This window comes from Neocloeon triangulifer, unplaced genomic scaffold (assembly GCF_031216515.1).
Source record: "Neocloeon triangulifer isolate White Clay Creek 2 clone unplaced genomic scaffold, ASM3121651v1 ptg000022l, whole genome shotgun sequence".
Taxonomy (NCBI): Eukaryota; Metazoa; Arthropoda; class Insecta; order Ephemeroptera; family Baetidae; genus Neocloeon; species Neocloeon triangulifer.
The window spans coordinates 3,899,434-3,916,043 of NW_026775562.1; the positions used below are offsets into that span (position 1 = coordinate 3,899,434).

Below are 16,610 nucleotides of genomic sequence, written 5' to 3' on the forward strand. Positions count from 1 at the left end.
GTGGAAAAAAATCATTCAAGTCATTTGAGTTTATATAAATTGTAAATGTCATCCTAATCAGCGCAATAATTTATATAAATCAATTTTTTTTACTCGCCCGACAATTTCTCCCGTGGAATGGTAAAAGTTTTTTCGTGTTGATTTTTGCGTTATTTAAATATTTCAGACACTCGTTTGGTTTATTTTTATTTTTTATCAACAGTGCAAGAGACACTAACAGAGTGTCGCAGCGTGAATATGCGAACGCAGGAGATAAGAAAAGGAAACGTCGACGCTACTCGGTACTTTTGAAATATTCGAACCAAATTTCGCTCGCTTTTTAACGGCAGCGGCCTGGGAAAATAAATCAGGATGCGATTATACGTGTCACGTGCTGTCTTCGTTACTCAAAAAAAGCCTAATTTACTCGGCAATCATGTCGCGAATTTAGCAATTGAGTCGTTAATCTTGCAGTGAGCCGGTTCTTGCCGATTAATTGGAACGATTTTTACTTTTTTTACTTGTCATTTATGCGAGAGAACCGCGAAAAATGCTAATGGAGTAAAGTTGATAGAAAGTGCGCGGAATTTTTTTGCTAATCCGGTGACAAAAAAACAAAATGGCTATTCTATTTGATGAAATAGCAAAGGAGTTACATAATCAATTATCAATTTTATCTCTTACAATTAATGAACAATCAATGAAGAGAAACAAAATATATTTAAATAATTGCTGTTGTTGGCTGAATTTTAACAAAAAGCAAATAAAAATTTATTAAATTAGAAGTAATTTTAAATGTAAATATTATTGTATATGTTTTGTTGAAATCTATTGAAATTTATTTCTGATGAAAATGTAAATTTTATTGCGAAAGATTCAAATTGTAATTGTTTAAATTTCAACAAAAAAATATCTAAAAATTACACCAGCGAGAATTTTATCTTATAATTATTTGAGATTTATTTTGAATTTTATTTTCGCCTGAAAATTTAATGTATTTAATGTAATTTGCAAAAATAGAAAGTAATTAATCTCAAAAAAAGCATTTAAAAAATTCTTTGCTTCAATTAACAGGGAAGAAAATATTAATTTTTCCAAAATTTACATAGAGAGCTTTCAAAAAATTTAACATTTTGCGTTTGTGTATAAAAAAAAAAGATTTTAGCAAAGCCTGTTATATAATGGCGTTTTTTTTTAATCAAGAATTCTTTCATCTTCCAGTTTAATTTATATATTTTCTTTATTAGAATAATTACTTTTCATTAAAAGCTTTTAATATGAAGCAATCAAGGAAGAAAAACGATAAATTAATTCTAAAACATCCGATTTTTCTTATAAATTTCTGCTTCAAGATTTAATAGAAATGAAATCACTTTGAAAAAAAATATTGATGAAATCGCTCTTTTAACCTAAAAGATATGTTTGAGAATACTTTTTTTTACCTCTTAATTGCCCGGTTGCTCCTTAATTTTTTCATTAACAAGCTCGCTTTTAGTGTCAGGTATCCAAGATTGGTAGCTGTCAATTATCTTCCACTCGATTGGCTTTCCACGAACGGTAGTCTGCTTTAATTTTTCTCCGCTTAGTATTCGCCGAGCGAAAACCGCGCGATTTCCGTCGTCACGGACGCCCTCGATGTGATTGTAAAGCTGCTGGCTTAAAAACAAAGGTAAATATTATCCGTCTGGCCGCCGTTCTCTGTCGTCCCATTCATTTCGATTGTGACCAAGGCCGCTGAAATTAAAAATTTCTCATCTCCCGGTTGCATGGGAACGCTATCGGTGCGCGACCCCTGAAACCGGACACCGAGAGAGCTTCGATAATATAAATTTTTAACTTTGCGAATGATTAATTCACCTCGACGTAATTACCCGCACATTCATTATTTTCGCTGCAATGGCTGTCAAGTGCATTTGCTGCAGCTTTTGCGGTCGCCGACGTCTGGCTCGCATCGCGTCACTTGCACACATATTTGCATAAACGCCCCGCGATCGACGGAGAGCGAAAAACCGCAGTGGAGCCGGCTCGCTTTCAAGAGAAACTTCTTTCTTCCTTCCAATGCTAGAGGTGCAAAAAATTCCCAGTCTGCTTCTTTTTTTTTGTTTCCATTCCCATGCTTCGATCGCTAGAGTTTATAGAGAGGTGAAATATAATAAATTCACGCTCGATTTGGGTCAACCCCACTTCAAAGTAGTGGACACAAGTTCATCGCCTCTGTATTTAGTTTTTTCGGTAATCTCACACGACGCGCGGACTTGATGACCTCTGCCATTCGACACCACAGGGCATAGATTTCTCGCGAATTTCAGTCTGAAAGAAGTGCAACAAAAAATTAGACTTTCATCTTGAAACAATTGCAAATTTTCAGAAGAAAAAATTATCTTTCGGCATCTAAAATTGTCTATATTAAGTAAAATATGGAAGCAAAATCCGAGCTGATTGGTTTCAAATATTATGATTTATTAATTTTTGCATGATTATAGATTGACCAGATCTCTTTTATTTTGCTCATAAATATGGGTTTATTTCTGCATTTCAAGAGAGTTTACATGATAAATAAAAGTCTTTTTTTCTCCAGTTCAGGGATTAGTTTTAATAAGTTGTTTAGAACTGGCTGCCAATTTTCTCCCAATGTGATTTTTCCATTTCTTGTTTGACTTGTTGCGAGAGAATTAATTAATTGAATTGAATTAGAATTGTAAAATCTTTCATTTGAAGTTTCTAACCAAAGATGTATTAATGTCAAAATAATTAATATGAATTGCAAATCATATAATAATTTATAATTTTGCAAGATAGGAAATAGAAGTATCCATAAGAACTCAAGAAGCTTCCTTATTGTTAATATTTTCAAAGTAAAATATTAAAAACTTAAGGTTTAATTTTGTTTTGTGGTAGAATTGCACAGGATAAAATGTAGGTCTTTTTGTTAAGAAAAGTTTTTGTGTTAGAAATTTTATATTCATTTAAGGGAATTAAAATAAAAGATTCACAAAATTTGTTTAAAACGTGGGTGGTAAACAACAAATATTGTGATTGTATTTTCAGAACAATATTTTTTTGTAAATTTTTTTGATTGTGTGTTTTGTAATTGATGGAGAATAAATAAATAAATAAAATACCAAAGAAAGCTTTAGAGATTGAAAATGGAGTTGAGGATGGGAACTTTATGGATCTATTCAGATGCCTTTAATCATGCCCGTGTAAGACATATTTTCAATATTATTGTTTATTTGTCCAAATTGTTACATTACATTGTATTTTTTGTCATAAAATAGGCTGAAAAAGTTAAATGATTAATTTAAATTAGAATTTAACTTCCCCGCTTTAACAACTGATAATAGAAAACTGACTGTATTGAATGGAGAATAAATACATAATTAAAAAATTAAAGAAATTAATTAAGGTTTCTCAAATTTTCTTGTATTTCATTGCATTGAATATCTTCTTATTCAAATTTAATAGTCCATTAATATCTCTGAATCGTGTAATCCAATTAATTTCTACGTTTCTTCGTGAGATGTTATGATGAACAATACTTTTTGGTTAAAACAATCATCAATCATTGAATTTAATCATATAAGTTGTATTTCTATTAGTTGTAATGATTTGCATTTACAAATGAAATAGTGACAGATATTAGTCTGATGATTTGATTCGTGTAAGGGATAACAATTTCTAGACTCGCAATCAATTTGCATTAATTTTTTTATATCCAAAACCTCTGGACCGGTTTTTTTTACTTGTGCGTGGCAAAGCGTTAAACGATTTTTCTTTTGGTCAATAATTTCGTCGGCAAAAGTCGTGCGCGGAGTTGATAAATAAGATGCCTCCGAAATTGGTGGCAATAATTTTTGTAAATATTCCACTTGCTGTTGTCGACTATACACTTAGTTAAGTGTTAAAAGTCGTGTCACGTTGTCGTCCCGCGAGGCAGAGCGAAAAAAGATGCGTGCATTTGAAGAGAATCGTGTGCAAATTGACCGTCGATATTTGGTCTCCCACGGTAGAAAAGGAGCCAAAAAGTGCTGATTTTTATCGGCCATCTGATCGCGAATGGCGAATAAAGCTACCGATTAAAGGTGGAAAACCGAATTTTCTATTGCACGTAAATATGCTAAAAGTGCTGAAAATTGTCTACTTGGTCGCGGACTTTTACGAGCACTAAAAACTTTACTGCCACACTAAAATTTTACGATAATTATGGAAATCCAGTTTTTGTGCTTCTCGTTTCAATGTACACCAGCGCGGACCCTAAGGTAACGACTTGTTTGACAATTTTAATCTGCATTTTCCTTAATAAGATCTTAAAAATAAATAACCGCCGTTTATTCTGCCTTTTGCATCAAAAAGACCCGCGAATTAATTAATAGCCGATTTAGGCCCCTAAAAGTGGCACATTTTATTTTTTGCCGGTTTTTTACTGTTTATTTAGTATAAGACTTATGAGAGTATAATTTTTTTAGTGACCCCGTAGGTAACACCATGATTTTAATTATGGAAATTAGGAAAAAGAGGAATGCCGAATTTCTTGAGTGCGTCAGCGCTTAAATTTTTATGACGGCCAATTAAAAGTTTTTCAGACAAAGTTAAGTAATTTAATTTGTAAAATGCTGTTGTGCCCTTTGGCTTCGCACCCGTATATGATTTAAAATAATTTAATTGCAACACTTGGTACATTGTTGAGGAAATTGTTAGCCACAATAAAATGTAACAAAATGTGCATAAAATCTCCAATTTTAGCAAAAATTTGCTCGTTTTATTAAGACTTGGAAAAGTGGTAGGGAACGTTTGAGTAATAAAAAAATATATTTGATATTATTGCGAGTTACTGTCATAAATCGATTCCTCGTGACTTGACCTTGCCAACAATATTTCGGTTGCAACAGGCAAGTTCAGTAAATTGTCCTCACTTAAAGATTACCAAACTGAAAAAGGCCGAAATGTAAAAATTCTGTTTGCAATTTTTCAATTTAATCCAATATTCATTATATTATTTATCCGTTTTTATCCTGATTAAAAATAATTAAAAAAAGGAACTTTTTCGTGAAAACAATTCTTTTCTTCAAGATTTATAGACTATTTTAATATTTTTTATGTTTTCAAATTAACTTTTCATTATTGTTTTTCTTTTTCATAGATTTTAATTTCCATTTTTGTCTCTGTTGGTGGTTTTTTATAGAGGAAAAATTGAATAAATTAAAATTGTTCCTTGTCTTCTCCTAAATTTATTATTATTTTTTTATTTTAAATTTAGGACAAAAATCAAATTATCAAAGAATTTTGTTTTGCAAATATTTTCATGGTTCAAGAAGACCAAATTGCTCTACCAAAACTATTAACTCCGACCTTTCTAGTAAATTTAAAAAACTCTAGAACATAATCTAATTTTCCCTAAACCATAAAAGTTCCACCTGGCGATTTGATATTTCTTTTCCTATTTCGGCCAAAAGACTCTCTTTTCTATTTTCGCCAAGTGAAGACGTATCGGGTCTGTTTTCAAATTAATTTCCTATTTCTCCTTCGATCATCCGCCTCTATCTCTCTTTGGAAATCCACACTTGCTAGGCTTTGGCATATATTTCCACCCTTTCCGGCGCATCTCCAGTTTCACTCGGTCCGAAGCAAACAAAGTACAGACGGGGGCGTTTTTCACCCACTCGCTCTTTTTGTCTCACTCGCTTGTGTGATATAATGCAGCGTGGTTTACTGCATAGTACAGAAGCCGACCGAGGGGACAATGAGAGCCAGCAGCAGACACTGCATGTTTATCGCGAGGGGTGTGGTGGGGGTCGAGCAGGGTCCGCGTCGCCAGTGCACTTTCAGCCACGCACGCGGTCGGACACGGACGCTTGGGCCGCGTTTGTTCTCGGCAGGAGGGACATGCGTGTCCTCTGATGTCGCCCACCCTGCTTAGCATGCCCTGCAAGGTAGGGTACTTTCACTTATTTTTAATTTTTTTTTTAGAAAGGAATTTGAGTTTTTTTTTAAATTATTTAGAAAGAAAGAAATTTGACGGTGATTTGTTGAAATATAATTTAATTTAATTTTTCTGAAAGAAAGAAATTTGACAGTAGTTTTTAAATTTAATTTTATTAAGTTTTTTAATTACTCTTTACAATTCTTAAATTTTTAAATTCAATTTCTACACTCATCATATCTTTGCAAAAATGGTGATAAAATTTTCCAATAATTACAAAAAATGGCTCCTATTGTTCTATGCAATCAAAAGTCCTTATTATAATTGTTGTTTATTTGTCTTTATTGTTACAAATAAATTTTTTACATTCAATACTTAAAAACAATTTATTTAAAAAGTTAAATAGTTTAAAATTATTATTGTTGTTGTTTATTCATCCCAATATAAAATTTAATAAATCTTGAGTAAAAATTTGGCTTCCGAGATCGAGAGGACCGCATAAAAATTAAATGAAAATTAATTAAAATTTAATTAATATCTATTAAAGACCATTTCTGTATTTATTAACTTATTTAATTTCATGCCAGCTTTTATAGAAGAGTATGAAATTGATACATAAGTGTCAGTGATACGCCCAACAAAAATTGTATATTGCCTGCAGTGTATATAAACTTTGTATCTGCGTGTTGTCAGATTATTTGAAACCGAAAGCCTGAGCTCCATCGAGACAACTCGTCGCGAATAAATCCTCTATATTTCTTCACGTTCGGCGAGAGCGCAAAGATAAACACGGCGAGATCGAGTTGCAGGAATTTTAACACACTCGCAAGCCGAGGAGCTCCTTTTATAAGAAATGAGAAGAACTCGTATAAATAACATCTATTTTTTTTCTGCTACTTCAATTCTTATATACGTGAGCTCGACACCTTTCGCGAATCGTCTCTCCAAATTTAGATTTAAGGAGTTTTACGTGCGTTGCGCCTTAATGCGGTTTTCTTGTTGCACTCTCGTTGCGTAAATTCGGTGAAAACCACTTTTTGCTGTCGCACGCCCGACGAAAAGTTGTACACAAAAGGGCCGCCGTGTGTGTTTCATTCAAAAGTGGCTTTCTCGCGTGGCAGGTGTCGCACGCAACGCTGTGAATACCAAAAAATAATTATTTGACTGGAATAATTTAGATCCGAATCTGCATATTATGTTGTTAAAAGGCGTCTCACAGTGAATAAATGATCAAATTGTCAAATAAATTTATTCTATTAAATAAATTTTGCGTTGATTTGATGTAAAATTTCATCAATGTCGGCAGATTTTTATTATATTAAAATACAAATTTCAATTTTACTAAAATCTGATACTCTTTCATCAAAACCGCGGTTTCTCGAATCGAATAATTCATTGCAAACTGGCCTGAGACTTTATAGCATGTTTTTGCCTTCACAAGAAGCAAATCTGCGTGATTAAGGTGATCCTCGGATAACCAACAGATAATCTATTTTTTTTCTCTCTCTCTCTGTGTCAGTTCGAATACCACCAACAGAGTCGTACGCAAGTCATCCCAGCACACTCTCTGCATGAATATGTAAATTTGATATCAGCTAGGGCGAGGAGGACGATAACACAAGGCTGCACGGACGGTTTACAATTATCAGCACACTTGCAGGCATTGACCTTAAAAAACAATCAGTGCTTGGATTTTCGGCCGAGTACTTGACAATTTAATTTTGTTTAATTAATAATTTTTACGTGCTGATCAAGTTCAAGCCGGTTCAGAATCAGCGGCGTGAAGTGCCAAAATATTTAAGTTAATCACAAGATTATAATTTGATTCATTCATTAAAGCAGCAAATAATATTTGATTGTGATTAAACTTCATTTTTTATCAATAGCTTAAATACTAATCAAATATCATAATTCATCTCATCAAAATTATGATTAATTTATGGCCCACGTTATTATTGTAATGAAAATTTTAATTATGATTGAGAGAAAATGGAAATAGTTATTAATATTTAATTCAATTTAATTTAACCAATGTTTAGAAATCGAAAGCTAGAAAATCTAATTTGAAAAGCTAAAAATCAGTTCAATTTATTCCTGCACTAAAAATTACGGAGCTAATTTTATATAGGATTTTGCTGAGATTTTCTGAAACAAAATTTTTCTTTAAGTCTGATCGACTATATAGAGTTTGAAAAATTTTCATCAACTCAACATCGATTACGATTTTTTAATTGAAATTCGACAAATTTTATAATTTTCCTTGATAAGAGAGATTTGTATCAACTGAGAAGAATAAATTAATATTATTAATAATAAAATAATTATAATTGGGTTTATGTGAATATTGAGGGGGCTAGTTTTCATATTTTTAATAATTAGTTTTTTTTAATTAGGAAAATTATTTTATATCCTTTAGAATTATATTTATTTTTATATTATATAATTTGGCATGCTAATTTGAGAGATTTAAAATTATAAATTGCGAGATTATATAATATAAAAATAAATATAATTCTAAAGGATATAAAATAATTTTCCTAATTAATCGACCATTAAAAAAAACTAATTATTAAAAATATGAAAACTAGCCCCCTCAATATTCACATTTATTTAATTTTTATTTTATTTGAGAAAGAAAAAATATCCTCCACCGCTAACTAAGATTGGTAATAAATTATTCTACTCATCATGAAAAATAAAATTGAAATCAGGAGTAAAAATGAGCAAATTTGCTTGAAATTGAACTTGAAAGAGAAATATTTTTTGGTTTGGGTTAAATTTTTTTTTAGCTTTTAATTTTTATTTTTAATCATTTCAAGTGGTTTTCAGTTTTCAAGTTAATTAGCCGTGACCAACAATTTAACCAATTTGTGTGCGTAAGCTGATACGTATCACTTGACCCCCCGGCTCGATTGTTTTTGACCTGCACCAATGGAGACCGCGGCCAATTGCCGCCTCCATTATCCAATTGAGACGGTGCTCTCTTTTCGTTATATTCCCTGCAATTTGCTGACACACACACTCTGCGCCCAGAGATGAATCAGCCCTTATATACATCGATATAATATAACATTTAATTAATCTCTGTCGCATGTGTGATGTACGGTCTGAGCACGCATTTCGCTCAACTGCATGTGCATGCGGACAATAATAATGAACAACTTGCTGCGTGCGCCTGATCGCAGGGCAGATACCCAAGGGTGACGTGAAATGTTTAATCTTGCGCGGCGTTTTCCAAACCTGTTTTCACGTGAAAGTGGAAAATGATTTTTATCGTTGCACCTCTCCCATTCACGGATTTCAAGGATTACCACATTTTCAGTTTGACATTCATTTAAAAAATTTTCCCACTCACTCAAAAATAAGAAGCACGGAGAGAAAAAAAGATTGTCAGCTGAAATTAAAGGTTTTTTATGATAAAATTTCATTTAAATTATTACGCCACCTGATTGAGATAACCTTTCATTAACTTGAAAAGTGTCAATTAAAATTGTCTTGTATGGAATGTGGATATTTTATTAAAAATCTCCTTTATAAAAGTAAAATCATTGATGAAATTAAGAAATAATGTTTGAAAACTTGTATTAAAACTTGAAATAAATCCAAAATTAGATTTAAATTTCATTGAATTTAATTTCTGCTTTAAAAAAGTGACATTTTAGGCTCATTTTTTTTTATTAACAAGTCAAGTTTTTAAAATTAAACAGAATTAAAATCAAGTGTATGTTTCAATTTCATTTTTAAAAATTTGAAGATACTTAAAGTTATGCTCAAGAGAATTGGTTTTAAATCTAAAGAATTAAACTGTATCAAAATATTTATGAAATTAGCTAAAAAAAATATGAAAATATTTCAGAAATTAGAATTAAAGATGTTTTGCATCAAGATTTGAAAATGTTAAACTAATTGTTTATGATCTCACATTTATACTGAACCATTTCGTTTTGCAAAATGAAGAAAAAACTGAAAAAAATTGATTTTTTTTCCAATAAAAATTTGCCTCATCATTGGAAGTTTTCGCAACATCTTTCTCTGGTTCGTGCAATCAACACGCTGCAGACACAACTACTGCATGTGTCTCGCGTGTACACATGCCAGTGATTATACCCCAGTCTCATTAAAAATTTAAAGAACACACACACTTTGATACAATTAGCCGCGAACTGAAGCAGCAGATGCAGCTAATGTTGGCGTCGTCGCTCGCAATCGTCGGCTCATCGGCCGGGTTATGCAAACGCACTTATTATTGAAACAAGTGACACATCGCGAGAGAGCCGCGTGTGTGGCGAAACCGTACTATGTAGTATAGTTTTATTGCTCTTGAAACGCGGGATCCCCTTATTGGTGCGGAAAAAAAGACGTCAGAATTCCTTTGACTGTAAAATAATCAGAAATACACACCTTTGCAATAAAGTTAAGCAAAGAAATTCGGAAGTAACTAAAATAAATTGTGCTTTTTATGAAATGTTAAATTAATGTTTTTTTTTTTAATTTTTATGCTCATTTCTGGTATTTATTAAAGATCCACTCCGGTCATTCGTATTGCTCTTTATTCTGAAAGATTGCTAAATTTCGAGTATAATATCTTGTGAAAACATGTGGAAATTCCAAACCGTTGCGTCTCAACCAAAAGAAAACCTAAATAAGAGTGATTCGCGCGAAAAACGTGTGAGAATTGAGCAGCCAATCAGATCCATCAGTTTGTTCAAAAACTACCGAATTTGGTCACATTGGCGCTGTGATCGCTGATTTTGCCACTAATGCCTCACGGCGCTGCAGAAAACTTGGCAAAATCAGCGATCGCAGCGCCAATGTGACCAAATTCTGTAGTTTTTGAACAAAACTGATGGATCTGATTGGCTACTCAATTCTCACATGTTTTTCTAGGTTTTCTTTTGATTGCGACGCAATGGTTTAGAATTTTCACATAGTGTTTTCACAAGACATACTCGAAATTCAGCAATCTTTCAGAATAAAGGGCAATTCAAATGACCGGAGTGGTTCTTTAAATGTTTTAAGATATGTGTATATATATATTTTTTTAAATAATTTTAACTTAGTTTCAACATTTCAACGTCCAAGTTAAAAATAATAATAAAGTTGGATGCATTTTGCACTTTTACCTGATGGTAATGGTTTGGATTAGCTTTTTGAACAAACTAATTATGTTTCCAAATCGAGATTTGATATTTTCTCAACAAAATCCGATGTATAATTTTTGTTAATTTTTCCACATTAACTTACTTAATATTTTATCTGAAAGAATTTCTGACCTTTCAATTTCTCATTTATGGATTTCTGATCAATAACGGCGACCCAAACTCCAGTTGAAACGCTGAAATGGAGAAAAATAAGCTCAAGATGTGTCTGCTTTGCAAATTAATCGAGCGAGGAAAAATGAATTGCGCACGTTTCGAACGGCGAGATGTCAATTCTCTCCGCACCTGCGAAACGATTAAAATTTTTATTATGAGAGATAAAGTGCCTCTTAAAGTCGTCATCCTTGCCACTGGAGGAGAACATAAATCTGTTTTGAAAGTGCGTCGAAGAAAACACCTCTTTTCCTTTTCTAATGCAAATAAACGTAGCGGCCACTCTCAGATTATACATACAATTATTATTATTATACCCAAGTGTCAACTTCTTGTTTTGTTTTTGTTGCAGGGTGAAGAGTTAATGGACGACTGGTTGTCACTCGGTGAAGCTTCCTTGCCTTCGGACAATCAACTCAAAAATGAAATCGACCCACAGGTAGGTGACCCGCCGCGCGTCTCACTCAATTATGATCGCAGCCTGTTTATTCTCATAATCGAATCATTTCTGACCATTTGGCGGCGCGATCAATTAAAATTCTTGAGGTGCGGGAAAGTGCACACCTGTCCAGACTCCTTTTGCTTTTCTTTTATATATATATTTTATTTATGTGTACAAGAAACAAATCCCACCGGTTTCAAAACGCGCCTGTCTGGCCTTGAAAATGAGAAACTTGCACTGATGAGAGGCAGAGATGCAGATTTTTTATAATCGTTGTGGGTTGAAGCTTTGGAATTAAATTTCAATCCGAGTAAAAAGTGATTAGGTTTGCATTTTTAAAGCTTGTATTCATTTAAGAGCAGCGGCAGTGAGTTCGAAATCGAATATTAATTTCCAAGATGAAAAAAGTGGGCTTTGATTTGACTGGTTAGAAATTCAAGTTTGTCAATTTTTAATCCTTTTTGACAAAGCATTTTTTAAATTCTATAAAAGTGAAACATTGTTTAATTTTTGTGATTGAGTTGATGTAAGAAGTTGTGTATTTCATTGTTTTTAAATGGAGAATAAATAAATAAACATAATGAAGGATTTGTTTGAAGAAATCGTCACTTAAGGAGAAGATCATGGAATTTTCTTCGCAAAAATTTATTCAAAAACAAAACAACCGTCTAGTTTTTGAATAAAAACCAATTTTGTAACTAGAAAAAATCAGATCTCTTCACTTACATAATGAAGAATGTTTAAATTTATTTTTGTTGTTAAATTTATGAATTTTGAAGTTGAATTTTATACAGTTTTTGTTAAAAAAATTTCTTATTACTGGTCGAACAGTTAAAGTGGAAATAAAATAAAAATTCTGCGGAAAAAAATGAAAGGTCCAGAAAAAATATCAAAAAAGACCAATCACAAATGAAAAGATTTAAATAAAAAACCAAACAGAATTTTTCTCACCCAGTCTAGTTTTAATCTTTGTAAATCAGGCCTTCTGGTTTCAATTACCATCGGAGAAAAGAAACGATTTCTTTATTGATTATTCCTGAAAAGGAAAACTCGTTCGCCAGTTATTTTCTTCATTCGTGAAATCAGAATCTGCATCTCAACCTTTCAAACGAATTTATTTTTTGCAATAAAAGGTTAATCAGATGTTCATCGGAGCAACTTCATTTAGAGAAGAAGGCAAGGAGAATTTAAGTTCTAAAATCAATCTCATTTGGAGTGGTACTTAAAAATTATTACCATCAATAAATAAATGTTTACAAATAAAACAGAAATAAAAATCTTATTGCAAATCCGTTAATTAATCTATTTTTTATTTGAACGATGCTATTTTTAACATTTTTTACAAAAAAAAGACGTATAAAATATTTGTGGTTTCCATCAAAACGGGATAAATTTGCTTCGTTATTTTTTTTCCTTAAATTTTTTAGGTAGCAATTCTCATTTCTGCGAGACACTTTCGTTAATTCAACCTGATGATGCGGAAGAAAAAGATCGAATTTTGATGTTAAAATAAATTACGCCCTTGCAAATCTGTCATTTTCTGCGGTGGAAAAAGAGCATTTTTTCTCCCAACCGAAACCGCAGTTTTTGCAATTTTTTCTCACCCGGAGGTGGCATTTTTTTTGCAGGCATTCGTGGAGGCCCTGGGTGCCGGCAGCGGCGGCGGCACCGGTCTCTACGGCCAGTACCAGACCTTCAGCGAGGTCTTCGGAGCCGCGACTGCCACGACGTCGTCGTCGTCTTCGTGTCCCCCGGACTTACCGCAGATCAAAGTCGAGTCTGGCCAGATTTGCGACAACGAGGTGCACGCGATCATCCGTGACAGGCAGAAGAAAGACAACCACAACATGAGTGAGTTTTCTTTTTATAAAGTAATCCATTTTTTATTTTAATTTTTTTTATTCGAGGTGCTGAGAGAGAGTTTTTATTTATTTTTTATTGTCGGCGCTTATCTGATACTCGTTGGCGGCGCAAAGTGATTTTTTACGGCCGCACACCTGTCAAATTGATTGGGGGATTAGGATTTGATTATTTGGCGCCCAGAGGGGCTCTCGGTGGCCATCTCGAGTGTCAGTTTTACGACTTGCGAATATTATTTATAATCCTGTCCGGCTATAGAGCGAGCGAGAGAGGAGGACATGCGTGTCGCGCGGCGCGTGTGGTGAATAAATTTGCTTTTTAATTGGCAGCACCTCTCCTCGCGCGCAAACTCACGGGCGGCGCCGTTGACAAATTGCTTTATTTGCCCAGCCTGCCCACTAATGCCCGGTGTGCAAAAATTTTCGCGTTTTTTACTTGCGCGACACGCCATAAACGTCAGCAAAGTCGGCAAAGTGTAGGCCGGCCATTTACATAATTATATAAATCGGCGACCAGTTTTTCAGCGACACTTTTTGGACAAAATGGCGTAAAAAATGTAATCGTTTGGCGGACAGCAATGGCGTCTTGATTTGCACCATTACAGACGAACTTTCTCTTATTAAATTTTAATCCATTTGCCAAAATAGTCGTTTCTAAATATTCTATATTTGCTTTGCAATCACATAGTATTCATTGATTTATTCAGAAACATTTAATTGTCTTTAAATTCTGTGAAAAAGTGTGAAAAAGTAAATATTCAAAAGTTTTTAAAATAAAAGCAAAGATAACAAAATAATGTTGTGGTAGAAATTTACGATCGAGGGTTGATTCATGGCAATTTGAATTTAAAATTGGCTTTTATTTGATGGGTTTTGTTTAAGAAAAAACAATATTTTGGCTGTGAAATCATTTTGACAAGAATTAGTTCAAAAAAATCAATCTTTTAAAAATATTTTCATTTCAAATCAACACTTTTTCGTGAAAAATTATTCAAAGCTTCATTTTTTAGCACAAAAATTTGACAGTTAAAATAAAAATTGTTTGGAGCAAAATGTAGCTTTGAATTGAATAATTTTTCAAGAAAAAGTGTTCATTTGAAAGAAAATTATTTTTGAAAAATTTGATTTTACACTAATTTTTGCCAAAATGATTACGCAGCCGAAACAAGTAGAGCAGGATTTTTTTTGTTATTGTTAAAGAATTCATAACTCACAAAACTCATCGAGGAAAAGCCTATTTTGATTTCAAATCACAGCAAATTAATAATTCACACAAATTTCCTTGATTTTTTTCTAGAATTTTATTTATTTCAATCCAAAATTCATTTAGGCAAGTTTCATGATCTTCATGAATTTCTTGTTATTGTTTCAAAATATGAGTTTTTTTATACATAGAAATTTCTTTTCTGAGATTTAGAAACATTTTAAATTTTTTTTTTAATATCTTCTCAAACTTTTTTTGAGTCTAAACTTTAAAATATCTTTAGAGCTGGGCCTTTTTATATTTTGCTGAAAGCAATTTTATTTTATTAGTAACAAAATCATGCTCTTATAAATTTTCATAGAAAATCAAGTTGCCAATTTGTGTAGGTTTGAATTCACGACTTAGTAATATGCTATTTTTTTTTTTCAATAATTCATTGTAAATAGCGGAGCTGTTCGAGTGTTAGGCTTGCCTGCTCGCGTCGTAATGGGGGCGTTTGATAAAATCCAGCCTGTCTAATTTATTTCGTTTAGTATTTCCAGCCGATAAGCACGGAATAGAGCTCGACATGCCATAGACTATGCAGATGAATGAAAAAAAAAATTTGAACAGAAAAACCAACAACAATAATAATAAATTCTTCTAAAATAATCAGGGGCCTTATGGGCGTTGGTCGCTGAAAGGGGGAGAAATTTGGACTCGAAATATTTCTGCGCACCAGAGAAATCAGTTCGAAACCGGTTGTTTAAATTATTAGCAATTTCATAAATACCTTTCAGATGTTATACTTTGTGTAATATAGTTTGCAATTTTGTTGCCAGACGGAGGCTTTCAATGAGTGCTTCTTTTTTCCAATTTAATTGAGTCTGTTTCGTTTTTTATTGGTCTCGGCTCACACGTCCGAAACAGCAGAATTTTTCAACCTCATTAACATCAAAATTGTCAATTTCTCAAACTGGTCAAATGGGACTGCTGAAGAGCTGCCAAAATTAATTAAAAAACCAAACGGTCTATTAATTTAACTTATCCATATCAATTAGGTGGTCTTCATTCCAAATTTACTGCCCACCGCAAAAAATTAATTAAATCAGCCGCTTTTTTAAATTTCAAGATGTGCCTGATTCAAAACCTGCTCCTCCACTTCGAGTAAAAAATCTTGAACCGCTTGAGAGCATAAAAAAAAATCAATTGTTGCTCTCTCTTATTTTGTTGTACGCCCAGCAATCAAAAGTCATAAATCAACTCCAAATCGGATCAAACGGTGCGAGCTGGGTGATCATTTGTCACAAATACATACATAGAGATCTGATTTTAATTGTCCAGGATCTCGTTTCGAGAGTGCCTTTCAATTTTGCATTTTTGTTGTCGATCTCGCAGGCTAATCCATTCCTTTAATTCCAGTCGAGCGACGGCGACGATTCAACATCAACGACAGAATTAAGGAGCTCGGTACCCTTCTACCGAAAAATAATGACCCGTAAGTAGAGAGACAACTTTTTGCGTGTTGCTCCGATGTGTTCCATTAGCACAAAAAAAAGAGCGAAGGTGGTCCTGATTAAAATAATTCCGTGCGGGCAAAAAAACACTTTTCACGGCCTCGACCAGAAAGTTATCCTTTTTTTGTGCCCGGCTAATGGACACTCGGGCAGTTTTATATCTCCAGCCAGATCGGCGGCCGGCATAAAGATGGGCTTATTTACTGGATTCACACCAGGCCCAATTTAATTAGACGCAACAAGAAGCAGTTTCTGTGCCTCTAATTGACTTTTAAATGTTGCCGTTTGCGGTTTGATTGGGCCCAAATTTACCGCCCATATCTGTCACCGCGCGGAAAATTTGCGGAATTTAAATGTGTTTAAAAAAAAATAGTTGCACACCACTTAGTGCTTTGAGA

The 16,610-nt window shown here is 33.2% G+C and overlaps 1 protein-coding gene across 3 annotated transcripts in view; it reads left to right on the forward strand.

Annotated features, from left to right (window-relative positions):
* Window positions 1-16,610, forward strand: part of LOC132204443 (microphthalmia-associated transcription factor) — a 48,956-nt gene that overhangs the window by 30,490 nt on the left and 1,856 nt on the right. For all 3 annotated transcript variants that reach the window (XM_059632945.1, XM_059632944.1, XM_059632946.1), the window contains 3 exons: window positions 11,564-11,650; window positions 13,282-13,504; window positions 16,118-16,193. In XM_059632945.1, the coding sequence (XP_059488928.1) occupies window positions 11,564-11,650; window positions 13,282-13,504; window positions 16,118-16,193 (386 nt within the window). The remainder of the gene's footprint in view (window positions 1-11,563; window positions 11,651-13,281; window positions 13,505-16,117; window positions 16,194-16,610) is intronic.